The 16708-nt window shown below is 38.6% G+C and overlaps 1 protein-coding gene across 8 annotated transcripts in view; it reads right to left on the bottom strand.

Moving 5' to 3' along the window:
- The window catches only part of LOC102291985 (protocadherin-15), a 209037-nt gene that overhangs the window by 56278 nt on the left and 136051 nt on the right, over positions 1-16708 (bottom strand). For all 8 annotated transcript variants that reach the window (XM_005914101.3, XM_042225131.1, XM_042225128.1 and 5 more), the window contains 4 exons: positions 12486-12614; positions 7830-8135; positions 5827-6057; positions 1982-2098 (listed from right to left, as the gene is read on the bottom strand). In XM_005914101.3, coding sequence (XP_005914163.1) covers positions 1982-2098; positions 5827-6057; positions 7830-8135; positions 12486-12614 — 783 coding nt within the window. The remainder of the gene's footprint in view (positions 1-1981; positions 2099-5826; positions 6058-7829; positions 8136-12485; positions 12615-16708) is intronic.

The following is a 16708-nucleotide window of genomic DNA, read 5'->3' as shown; positions in this document are numbered from 1 at the left end:
GACAAAAATCACCCTCACTGTTTAACAAGTGAAGAAAATGCAATTAAAAATAAGATGTGTGGGTGTTTATTTCTAATTCTCTTCAACATAAAAATAGCAAATTCATTAAAACTGATCAATCTCAGAAGCCCTGAGAGGCACTGAACAATGCTTCAGAGACAGGCAACACAAAAGCAAGCCTTGATCCGAGAGTGTAATAAAGTCAACACGTCAATACGACTTATTTTGTTGGTTTTGGGAAATTACATATGACTCATTTGACTTGTAAGTGACTAGAAGGTTACTGAGGAAATGGGAATCGCTAAAAGAAGAAAACTGCCTCTGCCGTGATCAACCCAATCACAGAAGAAAGAAAAAACAACAGACTCAAAAATAACAGACTGTTTAAATCTTCCCCTGAAGAATAAAAGGTTTATACTGGAACATTTGTCTCCATGGTGATCTCCTCTCTCGTTCAGGGTGATATTAACATTGACGTTATGGGGTTGAGTGGTGTGCAGAAAATGCAGTTACTTTTTAAAACCCATTAGTATCACTTCTGCTAAGGTGCAGGTGGACAGGTATTATGCTAGCTTTACAACAAAGTACAAAATGTCCTCTACAAAAATAATTAAAAAAAGAAAACCTCATTCAGGAGAAATGCATTAAAACCTTCACAAAACACACTCATTACTTACATGTGTCAGATTGACATGACAATTCTGTTTCTTTATTATGCTGGCAGGGTTTTGCTAGCCTGCTTAACAGAGAGGGACATTTGTTGGCATGTTTAGAAATCACTAGACTCTTTCCACCTAACAGGTGTGTCCATGACAGAAACTGGGTTAGTCAGCCCTTGTTAGTAAACCAACACTTCTTTCCGTTAAAATATTTTCCCATGTCACTCCATGACTTTGTGGGAAGATATGGATGATTTCCAAACTGTGTTTTAGTGCTGCTAGATCTTTGTCAGTTAAAATAGTGACCATGAAAGAAAAAACAAGACTTCATTTTACAAATGATGATACACAGGGTTTGGATTTTAGGAGTTCACTATCAACTATCTGATGGACAGGTGTACCTCCTGAGAGACAGAAACCCAGGATGTGGGAGTGTTTTCTCTGGGAGGAAAGGTAAGATGTGCAATCTGTGACATTCTTGAGATGCTCAACCACCTACAGCTGGCACTGACAGGAATCAGTATCTCTGTGCTTACATGCTGCAGAGAGAATGCAAGATACTTCAGACCTGGTGAGATCCGACCAGCGGCTGTGCTATTAATAAGAAGCATCAAGTTTGCTTTCCAAAAAACATCCAGAGCTGGACACGACTAGCACATGGCGAGGAGGTCGCTAGGAAATTCAGATTTCTATTTTTGACTCTGAAAGTTTTTAAAGATAAATCAATAATCAAATTTGATCACTGAAGTAATTTGATAATGTTGCTTTAAATATAAAAATCACACATAAAAGCCAAGAGGAATAAACCAGTGCAGTCGAGAACACTGCTGGGTGACCAAGTCCAATAAAACATGAAGATTTTCTCAGCTAAATAATACTAAGACAAGAATTCATAAAAACTGTACTATCTACACATTTCCAGTCTCCCCCGGTTGTCACAATTTCTTTTCTGCATGGAGTAATGTTCCTTGGATTTCAGACTATATTAAGACAGCTCCCAACAGATCCTGCTCAGATAGTGAGGCAAAGAAGTTTGAGGAAATCTGACACTCTGAGGCGAGTGAATGACTCATACAAATGGAGATGCACACCTTGCAGTTAGAGTTGGTTTGGAATAAACTTTCACACAGCACTGCAATTCTAATAAGAGCACTGAGGTCCTGAAAACATCTTTTAAATGCATCATGTGAAATGACATTCTGACAGAAACATGTAGGTCTGAAATCATCAATCAGAGCCCCCCCACCCCCCTTTCATCTCTTTCTCCACTGTTGCATATCTTAATCATAACATGTGCACAGCATTTTTCAAACAGTACTCACTGGTGGGTCTTGGTCCTCAGCATAAACTGTGGTAATAACTGTTCCTTTCTCTGCATTGGGTGCCACCATGCCTTTATACAGGTCTTGCTTAAAAATGGGGGAGAAATCATTCATGTCCTGAAATGAAACACAGATCAGTTAATATCTTAGTGCCATTGTTTACCTAAACATTGCAGTTCATATGTTAAAGCAAATAAGGTATCAGTAAAAAAAAAAAAAGCTTATTTTTACTTCATGTATTAATAGAGTAAAGCAGAAGGGAATAGAAAGGGTCAAATGAATTCAGCAATATTCTATCACCACTATGTTTTCTAATGCTGTTTGCATGGTGAATTAATAATATGATAGATTTTGCAGTTGCTGCTCTACTTGACTTCAGTTAACACTTCAGTAATTCAGAATGCCCCCTGGCAGAGCAAGTAAGTCCCCCAAATAAACTCTAGTTTGTAGCCTTGTTAACATATGCATTTGGTGTTTTCCTACGCCAAAAGACATATCATTAGCAAACAAACAGCCAAGTCCATGGCGCTTTTGCCTTAGAAGTGCTGAAACACAGATCAACTCAGTCAGGATTTCATACATAAGAAAACTAAAGAGTAAGTCTTTTCAACTTGCTTACTTACTAGAGCCAGCAATACAGAGGAGAGGCTCATCTAACATTAGCAAAGTATTATTATGTATTTGATAACAGAGTAATATCTGCTCACTATGCAGACCTCTCAGCTCAGTCACTTAACTTAATACCTTCATTTAAGAACAGTAACGCCCAACAGTGCCCAATAGTGTGTATTACGCTATTCCTAATAGTGAACAGAATACATCCACGTGCAACATAAAGGCATGTGAAAACAGCACAGCAGCTGTCTGAAAATTAAATGTTTCATTAGCAATTAAACTAATACAATGGCTAGGTTTTTTCTTGTTTTTCTCTGTGCCAGAATGTTTGATCTGAAGCAAAAATATCATCCAAGTATGTTCACTTCACAGATAAACAAACACAGTTTATGCTATACTCAGTCATTTCATTAGGAACACATATTCAACTGCTTTAAACTTCACAAAAACCAGCCAGTCACATGGCAGCAGCCGCATTTAGGCATATAGACATGTTCAAGATGACCTGTTTAAGTCCAAAATGAGCATCAGAAGTGGGAAGATTATGGCATAGTTGGTTCTATCAGACAACACTTACTGCCACTAACTGAATAACCATCTCTAGGGTTTATAGAGAAGGTTCAAAAGAGAGGAAAATATCAAGTGAGCAGCAGTTCTTTGGGTGAAAAGGTTTGGTTGATGTGAAAGCTCAGAGCAAAGTGGCCAGACTACAGGCTCAAACTCAAATAACCACTTGTTACAACTAAGGTATGCAGAAAAGCATCTGTGATGCATTGTGGGCTTTTAATGCTGGGGTGGTACCTGATCTGGGCTTTTATAGTTTAAGAACAGGAGACCAAGGCTTCAATTCACACACGCTCACTGAAATTGGACAATTGAAGATTGGAAAAAAAATGCTGCTTTGTTTTGATTTGAATGATAGGGTCAGAATTTTCCCTGGATAACACAAGGATCGATTTGTCTTGCCTTGTGTCAACAATTCATTATACTGGTGGCGATGGGAATATGTTCTCAAAACCTCACTGTACCTATCTAGTGATGGCTGCTTCCAGCAGCATAAACAAAGCTAAAATCATCTCAAACTGGTTTCTTTAACATGACAATTAGTTCACTCTAGACAAATGACCTCCTCAGTCACCAGATTTCAAAGCAAGAGCACACCTTTGAGATGCGATGCTTTGATCCATCATCACGTCTCAAAGGTACACGAGCAGGAGATTCACATTATAGACGTGCAGCCTGTGAAATGTCATCATGTCATTCTGGACTAAACATCCCTGAAGAATGTTTTCAAAACTTTTTCAAAACTCTTGAAGAATTAAAGCAGTTTGGAAGGCAAAAGAAAGTCCAGCCTCTAACTAATTAATGAAATAGCCACTACCTTTATTAGATAAACATTACAGGACCTGCTAACAGTGGATAGGTACAAAACATTTACTGTCACTAGCAAATGATGAGAATAACAGATGATGGCAAAATTTAGTTTAATAACAATAATATTTAATCAGATCATTATGTAAATGTGTATGTGTATGCTGAGCTTTCAGGCTAGTATCTGTGTTCCAACATTTAGAAATTTTTAAAAAAGAAAACTATTTTATCAGCATTCAGTTATTAATTGCTCCCTAGAACACGTGAGAGTGTCATCATCACAGCACAGCTTTAATCACCTTCTCCTAGTTAACAATGCACAGCAAAGCTCTACCATGTTTGAGTCTGCAAAGAAAGAAAATCTTGTCAACTATGCAAACCTTGCTTTGCTGTGTGAAAATGAAAAACTCAGTAAGCCATTCACATTTCTCTCAGGAATAGCTTAACTCTATTATAACTACTGGAGCCTGATGTTTCCTTCTCCTGAATTTTCTCTTTACTTTCCTCTGTTTTGGCTGAGCCATGGGCAACAGTATGTGTTCTATAAGCTCAGTGGTGGAGGGCAGTCTCCCTTTGATCTATACACAGGTTTAGTGTTTCCTAGCAGAAAATCTATGATACAGCCCTTGCTTTGAACAACAAAGTCTGATCCTTGTGCTGCAAGTGTTCACAAGGAAGCCGTGTCTGCACATATGTATGTGCTGCATGTACGTGTAGAGTACATGCGACACTTTTGCCACAAACACGTGCATTTATGAAGTTAAAAACAAAAGGAAAAACTTTGGGAGACTCAAAACAGCAGCACAAGGAAAGCAGTTAATCCATCACAGCAAAGTATATGATAAAGGAGGCAATAACAAAACAATACAAGGGAAAAAATCAAACATAGATGACTTCAAATAACTCTCCGGATGTGTTACACGGGGAAGGAAGTAAAATCAGTGGAATCAACTCTATCTCCATCCCTAGTTCCCTGGAAGCCTGTATGAATCCATTAGACTCATTCTAACTCATATCCGTCATTTGAAATAGCAGTCGCTGCTTTGATATCAGTAGCTGTGCAATGTTTATCCTATCAAACACCATTCCTGGGTGACAGCAAAAAGAATGCAACAAAGCTTTTCCTTATCAGAGGACAAAGTCACTCTACAGGTTGGCAGACCATGTGGTGAGCCTGCTGGATAGGCACTTGCTCTCATTCTGTGGAATAGCAAAAGCTTAATTCTACAGACTTGGAGACAGTCACTGTGGGTGGACCGAATTCATACACAGAGATAAATGTGAACACATTTTGAAGAATACCTCAGAGTTAAAACGCACGACCATTAACATACGCATACACACATGAACAGTATCACAATACAAGGTGTCTAATCCTTTCGTTGGGATTCAGCTGTTAATCTCTTGAAAGGCTGGGAAGGGAACACAAGCTCCTGAAAAACCTGACATAATTGCTGTCACAAAGCTAATGAGTCATTCAAGTCAGGGATAGCACTGTGTGCCAGACAGAAACACATATCCATCAATTCTTTTTTTCCCCTTCCGGTGATGCTGAGAGGACGAGCAGGTCAGGAGGCCAAAACGTGGTTTACAAAGGGAATACAGTCGCGTTTGCAATAAATGGCATTAAATTGAATTTAACATCACAAAGCAGTGCAGGTACAATACTGTAATGTGTCTCTATTCTCCAATCCCCTTTTGAATTGTGGCTTATGCAAGCTATTACTAATGTAAAACTATGCTAACAATTCACTACATATTCACTGCCAGTGCTGCACATCCGGAGGGACAGTGCGGGAAGATGAAAGGAGAATAACACACAGGAGGGTTTAGTAGACAAGTTATCTGGAGGCTCCTACCGTGATGTGGACTGTGACAGTAGCTTGCCCAGGAGGCATGACCCCTCCTTGGTTTACAGCTTCTACCTGGAATGTGTAAGAAGCCCCCATGTTCATAGCTGCCAGGGACTCGAAGTCCAGGGTCTGCAGTACAGCTAACACCCCTGTTACAGGGTTCAGGGAAAACAGCTGCCTGGCTGATTCAGTCTTGATCCGATAAGTGACATTGGAGAAGAGATCTAAGTCTACCGCCTAGGAGGAGGAGGAGGAAAGGAAAGCATTAACACTGGAGAAAGTAAGGCGATGAAAGAGGAGAGAGGACGAGCCTAACATTATAATTTCAAAATCAGAACCTTTCATATAAGCTGGTAAGCATAGGCCATAGACAACGAATGGTGATGCCCCTTTTTTTTACAGTGTAGGAGCTACTTGGATCAGTCATTAATCAGACACTGATTAAATTAAATCACTATGGAGAACTCATTGCATTAAATCACAAATTGCAAAGTAGAGCGATGGCTGCTTCAATAGGAGATATATTAGATGCAGCATAATGCAGGGCATGTTTTTGGGGGATTCATTAGCCGCTTACGCAGTATTTCACTCATAAGCAAAAAGAAGACTTAAGAGTTATTACATTTATTAAGTAAGAGTAAACACAAAGCGCAGCTGAGGCGAACGGAAATCTTTGAGTATTAAGACCATGAATGTTTGTGATCTTGTTTCTCCCGTGCTTCCTGTTTTTCACAAAAGCAACAAAATGCCAACGCTGAGAGGAAGAGAAGAGTTGACATAAGGACACATTTTGCATTTAATGTTAAGGAAAAACTTTACACTTTATATTTATTATTTCTACCATAACCTTATGATATTTAGTCAACTAAAACTAATACAATTCAGATGTCATATATTATGACTAAAACTAAATCAAAATTTGCCGTGAAATGAACTCTTGTTACTCTCATAGCATTGCTAACACCCTCAGAGCTGACAGAATTGAGAGTGCCAAGTGTGGTCTGCACTTAAACATGCTCATCTGCACGAAAAAACTAACGCACACACACACACACACAGACACACACTAAAGTAAGTTTAACTGTGGAAATACAACATTTAAGATTATTGCTAAAGGGCCAATGTCTTGAAAATCTGAAAAACAAAAATTCCTTTAAGAACACCTTCAAAGTTGATAGGTTGCATCCTCAGGGGAAGACAGACATATGCACTGAGGAACCCACATACATAGCTATCTGATACAATATAGTTTATCTTAGTCACTTTTTCTTTCTTTCTTTTTGTGTGAGATTAAAAAAAAAAAAAACTAAGACAGACTGTTCTGTTCTATCTCACCTGTGCTATTTAGGTATTTTGCCAACCACCCTGGTGCGCTCAGAGTTAATGTGTCGTCTAGGAGATTAATGGTGTCACAGTGCCACTGTCACTCACACCCTTCGACCTCGGCCCCCACCTGCCCTTCTTCTCCCCCTCCCCCTCAAGCTTTATCCCCGTCTGGGAGATGTCACTCACAATATCCCAGCAATTACTCGCCCCTCTGCTCGCGTTTGCTCCTCGTGCACCGGGTTTTTCGACACTACACTTCGGCGCAAACAAATGCACTGCTGTTTGACAGGGTTGAAGCGATGCCAAAGACAGATTCCACCAATTGAAAAAAAATAAATAAAACGTTTTTCTCAATTTCTTTCACAACAAACAATAAACATTCTATTAACATTGGTTGTGAAGGATCGAAAAACAATTCTCTTCTGAAGCCGGTTTGACGATTTGAGGATGTTTTTAGTTTTATTCTAAAAAAAAAAAAGCGCAGAGAGCTGTCACCGCACTGCATAAAAGATTATATATGTTGCATAATTGCCTCTGTCTGGAAGCATTTGACATTTTAAACTGCTAAATTGCGAGCTCTTGAAGTTAAAAGATTCCAAAAGCCTTTTTAACACAAACACCTGTACCATACATCAGGGGAAAGGAGACATTTAGTGAAAATCGCTTGGACATCAAGTTCTTACACTTAGCTGCAGGACTACAGTTCCCACAGGGCTGTTCTCAGGCACATTCACCACATAAGTCTGCTGGGAGAACACCGGGCTGTTGTCATCGATATCCGTGACCTGGACTGAGACAGTGAAAGAGGTCCGTCGCGGGTCTACTGCCCCATCCGAGGCTTCAACCACCAAGTCATACTGACTTCTTGACTCCCGATCAAGTGGCACTCGTGTGTAGATGCTTCCATTAGCGCTTATTGTAAACAAGTCGGGATGATTCACGATCCGGTAGTGCACCTGGCCATTAGCGCCTGCATCTGGATCTGTGGCCTGGGAAAAAAATAAAATGATCAGAGGGCTCAGTTATGGGAAGATTAATGCTTATCTTTGTTTATTCAGTGCAGAAATGCAGAGAATCATAATATCTAGGCGGCTCGCCCACATAAATTGAAGTCTTTTCTTTGACCTCGCATGGGTTATTTGATCTCTGACACTTGCAGCCTTTGTTCTTGCTGATTTCAAACAATTAACATTAAACGCCGCAAAACCCAAAGCGAGTTACCACATTTTAATGGTGGAAGCAGTTAATATTATGCTAAATGAGCCATCAATGAAATGCAATCAATACACTTCTTTTCATTCCTGAAGCTGCTTTAGAAAAACCTGTGGGGAAACAACGAGAAACCATTTACATATATCAATACTCCAAAAGAGAAATATTCATCAAATACATCATGTGAAGAGCTGATTATATAACTGAGATGCAGAGGTTTTCCTTTTTAAAAAAAAATATATATATTATTACAATAATTATCAGAGAACTAAAGACCCAAGGGAATGCTACTGTGGTGCCATTATGATCATGCAGGGTTGAAATAAATACCACAGAGCCAATCATGGGTCATTACATATGCCCGTGTCTATAAAAGCAGGGGCTATATTTAAAAAACAAGAACAAAAACCCAGCTAAGTAAAGTATCTGAAATATTTACAGTCTGTGGAAACTGAGGGAGGAAACAGCTTTTTTCAGGGAACTGCAGAGTTACATATGTACATTTAAAGTTACAGATGACAAAACATTACATTAAATTAGCATTTGGGATATTAATGGCTATGTATCTGTTTTCAAGACCCACTCCAACCTCAGCATTACATTATATGATCCAGATGATGAGTTTTCTTCACACTGAAGCAGTTTCTGTGGGGACACATTTGGACAGCATTTCTTAGTAATCTAACTTGCGAGTTTTAAATTGTGAGCTCGTGGGCAGGCTCTATATAGTGACTCTGAGAGCAATAGATGATCCTGCAGGTACAGGTGGCTTCAGCACAAAAACAGCTTGAGTAGGTGGGTTTTAAAGAACAGACCCACGCAGACCTCTAATATAGTACAAGGGAAATGAGTCTACTTTGTGCTCTGCTGGTGTGGGTCTAGTAGATTTATTTTTTTTTTGTTCTGGATCATTAATGTTGAAACCGAAAATTCATTCTGAATTGCCCCCTTCTATTGCACTCATTTTTTTCCTGTTCTCTGTCCTCTACAGTATTTTTAAAAATAAATTCAAGCACTGATGTCTTCATCTCAACAAAATCTTAAGGGGTGTTTTTGAGGAGAGTAAAGAGCTGCGTAGCATCTCTTTCAGATGTCTCGAAAAATCAGACTCACTTTATCAAGGAATCTGTGTGGTAAAAAATAAACTATCTTCAACAGCTTGTCCAATTAGCAACAATTTCTCATGATGCCTCCATGATGTGTGCGACACAAGCGCTAATCTATCTGTCCTCCAGTCATTTGCGTGCTCAGATTATGACTCCCTGCTAAGAGCAAATAGAATGGGCTTATATGGTTAGGATTTGTAAGTCACAGAACAAACGGCTCTATTAGCATAACCGGCAAAGCTGTCAGTTGTGATAACCTGGTAAATCATCTGCAGTCTATATGAGTGTGTACAAAATAAGAACAGGTGGGAACCAGCTCCAATTACTCTAACGATAATCCAAAATGCTTTAAGGCTAGCAATAAGCTACTTAATAGCATTATGCATTTCCACTGCAATCATCTCCACTGTTGGCAATTGCCTAAAGCTTTGTGGCTGGCTGGATTGTAACTTTCTTCCTACAGGTGAATTCAAAGTAGTACAGTTGAAACAAATAAGCCTTATGCCAGCAGTCAGCATCCCACCCTTCCCTCCTCTGTCACTTAGCACATTATGTGACAGTAAGCTGTGGGTTACTGATTTGATAGGAGAGCATTTGTTCCGCAAGACAGTTATAGACATGCACACAGTACAAGGCTTCTACAAAATCTCCACATCACAAGATGTTTTCTAGGTTTTCTGAAAGAAAGCTGCAAGTTACTAAACATTGGTTGGTGTGTCAGGATAGATGATGAAACATAGAGAAATGTTTAAGCGATGCATGTTAAGTGACAATGCCCTGGATGGTAAGATTTGTTTTGCCCTTCTTTTCCATTTTCTTTGCCAAGATGTCATGTGTCATCGCAGTGTATGAACTCAATGCAGCAGAGGTATCGAACTGCCAGAAGCTAAATTCATTTTCATCTAAGATAAACTCTATTATTAAACACCAAGCCACCTATTATTTTGTTCAATTTCTTTTGACCTCACACAGTTAAACAATGTTCTCCTGCATATTTCTATCTAATGTATTCATGCTTGCTGCTGTACATTACTGATGATTCCAAGTGGCTAAAAAGGTTAATATCAAATGTGATGAAGGTATCTATTATTGCACCTCTTGTGAACTGGAATGCAAATGGCACATGTCATTTTGCTGAAATGTGGTGATTTATATTTTAAGCTAAAAGCCCACAGTTATCATTATATACGCATTTGCACTTTTCCTGCAATAACAAATACTACTTTAGACACGACTCCTAATGTAATACAAAAAAGAGAAGAAAATTAACAATTGCGCTATCTGCGTTACAGACAGAGTTTATTTAGGCCCCTCATCCTGAAGGGCATGTTCGCTCAAATAATGTTCAGTGAGCAAGATCTCCAAAAATGCAAATATATGCTCCTTCCACAGGAAATAAGTAAAATGTCACTCCTCCGTGACGGGATTAAACGAGAAAAAGCAAAGGGATTTCCTACACACAGGCTTAAGGTGGACATAGAAATAATACTTTAGGACTAACATTTTAGCCAATATTTAGACAACTATCTTAGGACTAAATTATAAATATCTGGAAGCTTTAATCCTTAAGCAAGCTAAATGCAGACATTTCTCAATCAGAGAACTATCAGTTGTCAATCGAGAAATGTATTTATGTAGTTTGCCATTAACAAACTGGAGCAGCACTATATCATCTGTTCTATATCATCTAGCAGTGCAAGCCTGCAGAATTTAAAAGTGGTATTGGATTTCGAAGAATGTTGAAAAATGATTTAAGAATTGTATTTTAGCATACACTTGTTTAAAAATTTCACCTAAATTCCAAGTCTATGTTTTTATTTTTGGACTGCTATAGCAAAAAGATTTTTTATTTATTTGTTTTTCGTACAAGACCTTGATGGAGCCCCTCAATTTGTCAACTATATGAACCATTTTAAGTCACTTCCTCTTTCCTTTTATTCAGGCTTCTTGTGATTGGTTGCCAGTTGTTAAGAAATAGATTTTCAGGACTTTGTAATATAAGATACTACACTATTGTGAGTAAGTACGTATAAAAGAACAGCAGGTCTCCTTTAATGATGAATCTTACTGACTTTTCAGGATTTTGCCTGATGGAGTGTAACATATGAGAAATGTGACCAAATATCACCAAAATGACTAAAATTAAAAACATCACATTATATAAGAATGACTATTCTTTTTTTCCCTGCAATTTCTGCAGCTTTAACAGTTTTGCACTCAACAAAATGCCCCAATACGCTCTCGATCAGTTACTATGGGCTAGTACAAGGGAAATCTGTGGTGTCTCTGTGTGCATGTGCATGGAGAGCAGGATTTTGTAGCGCTAAGTACTTTAATGTACTTTTCTTTTCAGTCACAAAGGCGCAGCCTCAACTCAAACTGGCATGCAGCCAGCTGAGGAAGAGTCAGTGTGGTGGACTAAGCTTTAATCTAGCTGCTGGCTGCATTTGTGAGGAAATACTTGGGAGTAAGACTGAAGGGAGCTCTACTGCATTCAGACACCAAACTTCCTTCATATGTCCTTTTGTCGCATTTCACACGTCATAAACTCCAAACATTTAGCAGCAGCCCATTTCCACACGCACTAAAAATGTGAAGGGTTGCTTGATATGAAATGTGAATATCCTGACAAATGACAAATGTCACTGATCTGGTTATGCCTATTTACCTTTGGAGGCAAGATTCTTTTTTTGTATGAGCAATTGCAAAAAACTGATATAACAAATTTTATGTACGTGGAGATTTTCTAAAGTGGTTGCTGGGTAAATCTGTAAACCTTTTTCTATCCATATGAGGCCATTGTTTAGAAACTGTTTAGAAATTGTCCATCTACTTCAAATTTAGTCAAAAAAACAAAACATGTAGAAGGCAGTGACTGAGAAAACCTTGGAATCTTTCATCTGTCAAGCAGACGTGTTAACCAGTGTCTTGTATCAGTGTTCCTTTAAAATATGAGGACATGCAACAATGAACAGAACATATCAGATTTACAAGGCAAGAACAGAGGGACATTACACTTACCCTTACTCGTCCTACAAACAAGTTGGCCTCTTCTTCTCGCACAGAAAAATTTGAAGGTATGGTGAGGTCAAACTTCGGGTCATTATCATTGACATCAGTAACAACTATGTTCACAGTAGTTGTGGTTGTCTAAAGGAAAAACGGTCAAACAGAGAGCACAATAAAACTAATGTTATTCACTTCACAGTGAGTGTTCCCTTTTCATAAACAAAGATGACAAGCACAACTAAAATGGCATCAAATGTGATATAATGTAATTTGAGTAAATACACTTTGACATGAATAATTCATAGGGTGACTGTTAAAAGCTGTGTCATGCTCAAGTAGACATTTTAAAAAGGATTAGGATTATAATCAGACAACTTTTTTGGAGACCTGACGATTAAAAATAATAATTATAGTTGGAAATACTTTCAAAATACATTTTGTTGGAGATAAATGGAACCATTTAGCATTTATGAGTGAATCCATGAGCTCTCATTTAGAAAAAAATTAAATACTTTGTACAATTCTAACAAGCTTATAATTATTTATGTATGTGTTTGGAATCAGCCACCTTTATTTTTCAGCATAGCCTGAAATCCCTTAACCAAGCTGTCTTGTCACTTTAAAAAAAATATAACAAAAACAAAACAAAAACAAAAAGAGTATCCAGGAATAGTTCTCCAAGCTTCTTAAAGGACATTCAAAGCTCTTCTTTAAATGTTGGCTAACTAAATACTGATTTTACCCAAAGATTTCAAATTTGGATGAATTACTCCATAGTAACTCTTATCATTGATTTTCAGTCCAGCTCTTATTACCTCAGCCTTTTCTTCTTTATTCCCCTTCCTGAAGGATGGCTTCTTGCTACCCAGACAATTTCTGACTAAAAATTTCAGCTAAAAACGATGGGAACAAAGAGCCTAAAGACACCATTTAAAATTCTCAGTTTTATGCTTGAAAGAGTCATAGGTCAGTGGGAAGTTGCCCAAAAAAACAAAACAAAAAGACAAACATTCCTCTGAAAATGACCAGGTAAGAAAAAGTTTGAATGACCTTTAGAAAGCCTGGAAAATTAATTTACCATTTAAAAAAAAAAAAAAAAATACAAGAAAGCCTGGTCCTTGGAAGCCAAATGTCAAGAAATGAGAGGTGGCTCAAGACTTTTGCACAGTACTGTATGTTTCAGAAGAAGCTAAAATAAAATCACTTTCAACCAAGTCCAGCAAAAACACTAATTCACTCAGAAAATTATTCCTAGTGTAGGGAAAATGTTAAAAGCCAACCATAAAAAAATGATTCTGCATAAAAAGCACAATCATTTGGAACAACTACTGTAAATGCTAAAGTGTTTCAAAATATCAACTTTTGGTCAAACTATTATAATGCTTTGTAGCTGTGACAAAGAAACTCACATGCACCAAGTAAACGTGTTGGAATTAAAAAAAAATTCTATTATATAAATGCCTTTAAACACTTTGGGTGCATACTGTATGTGCATACTGATAACGGGATTCTCAGTAATATTCAGTAACGTAAAGGCAGTCATACACGCCAGCTTTCCATACTGTAAGTGATGAGGGACCATAATTAAACTCAGTACACCATTGTGTACAAATGTACATAAGCAACTTGTCTGTATACAACACAGAGAGAACTTCTTCATTCCTTCTTGGGAAAGATGCCCTGTTAGTAGTTATTAAGAGAAAATTGTACAAGGTTGGGGGCTAAAAGCATGAAACTAGATCCATCACATCATTCTTCCTCACTCATTTACAAGGCCAGTGTGGGCCACTGTGCTGCTGTTAACCTTCAAACAATGACACAGCACACGCACCTTTAGCACTTCTATAAATCAACATAGAAAATTGGCTGGATATGCACAATCTATAATCTCTCAGTGCCCTGGGAGGAGCATGTATGCAAATAATGGTGTAAATGGTCTCCTTTGGGGGGAAGAAGGATAGGAAGGCTGTGGGAGGAGTTGGGCCTTGCAAAAGAAAAACTTCCTGGGAGACAGCTGTTTGGAGCTGCCCCGACAGATGCGACATTCAGCGGCACATTTCACAAAGAAAATGACCTACTTAATGTCACCTTCATCTCACCGTCCTTTGGGAAAACCTCCACCATTGTTGTTTCTTTGTACTACCTTCTGAGACATACATAATCGGCCTTTTCATGGAATTTCACACTGCAACTTATCACGAAAACCTGCCTCTGTTGCTATATCACTACTGAAAGTAGGAAGTTAAAGGAGGCAGTGTTGTGATAGGCTGTGCGTAGTTTTCATTTCGCAAAAGACCTGAAGCCAATTAGTGTCTTCATCCTGGCGTGGGTGTCCTTATCAAAGCCAAAACCCCCTACCACCATGGACACGAGTATGATTAATGAGCAGCTATTATAGATGGAGCTCTGTGATGCCTTGTGTTATGTCCTCACAGTCTAAAAGATCCAGAGGTGGGTGATGTTCCTTTTTTTGTTTTTTTAAATGACCATCCAAGCCAAAAGCCATGTTGCAGGGACTGATATGATAAGCTTGTTAGGAGTCATGTACTCTTTCCTTTTTTTTTCCCTTCCCAGCATACCATTTTTTGGGACACATGTCTGTCTGGCAGTGTTTGATCTAAGCCTGTCCAGTCGAGATCACTTTTAAATTTACCACAAAGATGGGCACAATTTTTTTCATCCACGAGTACAAGAAAGAGTTAATACCGTGAAGGAAAATGCATGCGTGCATGTGTGTGTCCAGATTTGACTGCACTCAAAGGGAAGTAGCACCAGGGGGAAGTTGGCTTGCTAGCTCCTTGTGGCAGGTTTCCATGGATACCAAAGTTCTGGACTAATTACACATCCAAATCCCTGGTGTCCCCATCCTTTTCTCTATCGCTCTCCATCTCTTTTCTGTCCCCCTCCTCCTGTGCTTATTTTGATCCTTTCCTGTATCCAGCTGTCTAGGCAGCACTCTCTTGCACTGAATGACTTCCTCGCCTCTATTCTCCTACAAACCTTTACCCCGTCTTCCTCAATCAACTTTTCTTCCTGTTGTGACAACATTTCTTCCAAGTTGTGACATTTAGCCCACACAAGTCAGCCAACAATTTACTGTGTTTTCCCTCACACACATAAACACACACAATTTATAGGTGAAGGGTGTTGGCTTGTACAAACTGTCCATCAGTAGGTAGGACAAAGAGCATCAGCTTGTGGTTACCTCATTCTGAGAGGTGAAACCTCATCTTACATGCTCTTTATTTATTTGCTCTTTCCTCTCTGACCCCACCACTGTCCATCTGCCCCTCCCTCTCTAACTGCTGCATGATGTTCTCCCTTTGCACTGCTCTCACAATTACTGGGAAATACTACAAATTCTTTGTCATGTATTACTCCACAACACCAACACATTATATTTGCCAGCAGATACAAATTAGCTGTAGATCTCAGTTGTCATGAGTGTGCAGGTGAGAGGGGGTGGAAATCAACATCACCCTATTGACAGCTCATCAGCTAATGTTCACGGACTATCAGACACAGCATCTTAAAAAGGAAACCACATTTCACCTCTGCCTGGAACAGATACAGCTGCAAAAAAGAAAAAAAAGTGCCAAGTGAGCTGAAGTGTAATTAAATTAAGACAGTTTATGTGATTATCTGCTCTTCGTGGAAGACACAGAAGCCAGCATTCAATTTTTGTCATAATGCCTGACGTTTTTCCAGCCAAAATGACAAAAAACAGCTCTGTGAATATAAGGACTCAACTACCTGTGAAACCTCTAAATGGAAGACACTTTTTAAAAGATGCACTCAATGCTGAGAAAACTATACAATGGTGAGATCGTTGATGTTATCCGAGCTATGGTTTGGACATGTGGAAATTAGGAAGTTTACTATATGGGGGTGGTTATAATTAAAACTTTGCATAACGGGACATGTAGCAATTCCAAGCGTTTGGATGCATTTTAGAAGCTCAAAGTATGTCAGTTTCACAGTTATGTGGCAGTACTCATTTAAATATCCATCTGTCCAAGATTTTTTTTGTGTGCTTTTCTGTCATTCTATATTAACAGACTCAGTATTACATAAGTCATGATGCTTTTATTACCACACAACTCACGTATTTAACACAAATATAGTAACTGTACAATATATGCAGAGCAATCTAAAAGGTAAAAGTAGCTGTAGGTAAAATTGATTTGATCCATTTGCTGTACAAGAGCTGTGCTCGAAATGGCATTGTGTAAGCT

Source organism: Haplochromis burtoni, unplaced genomic scaffold (genome assembly GCF_018398535.1).
Source record: "Haplochromis burtoni strain Fernald_Lab_line unplaced genomic scaffold, NCSU_Asbu1 Contig_7, whole genome shotgun sequence".
Classification (NCBI taxonomy): Eukaryota; Metazoa; Chordata; class Actinopteri; order Cichliformes; family Cichlidae; genus Haplochromis; species Haplochromis burtoni.
This window is presented reverse-complemented; position numbering and strand designations above follow the sequence as displayed.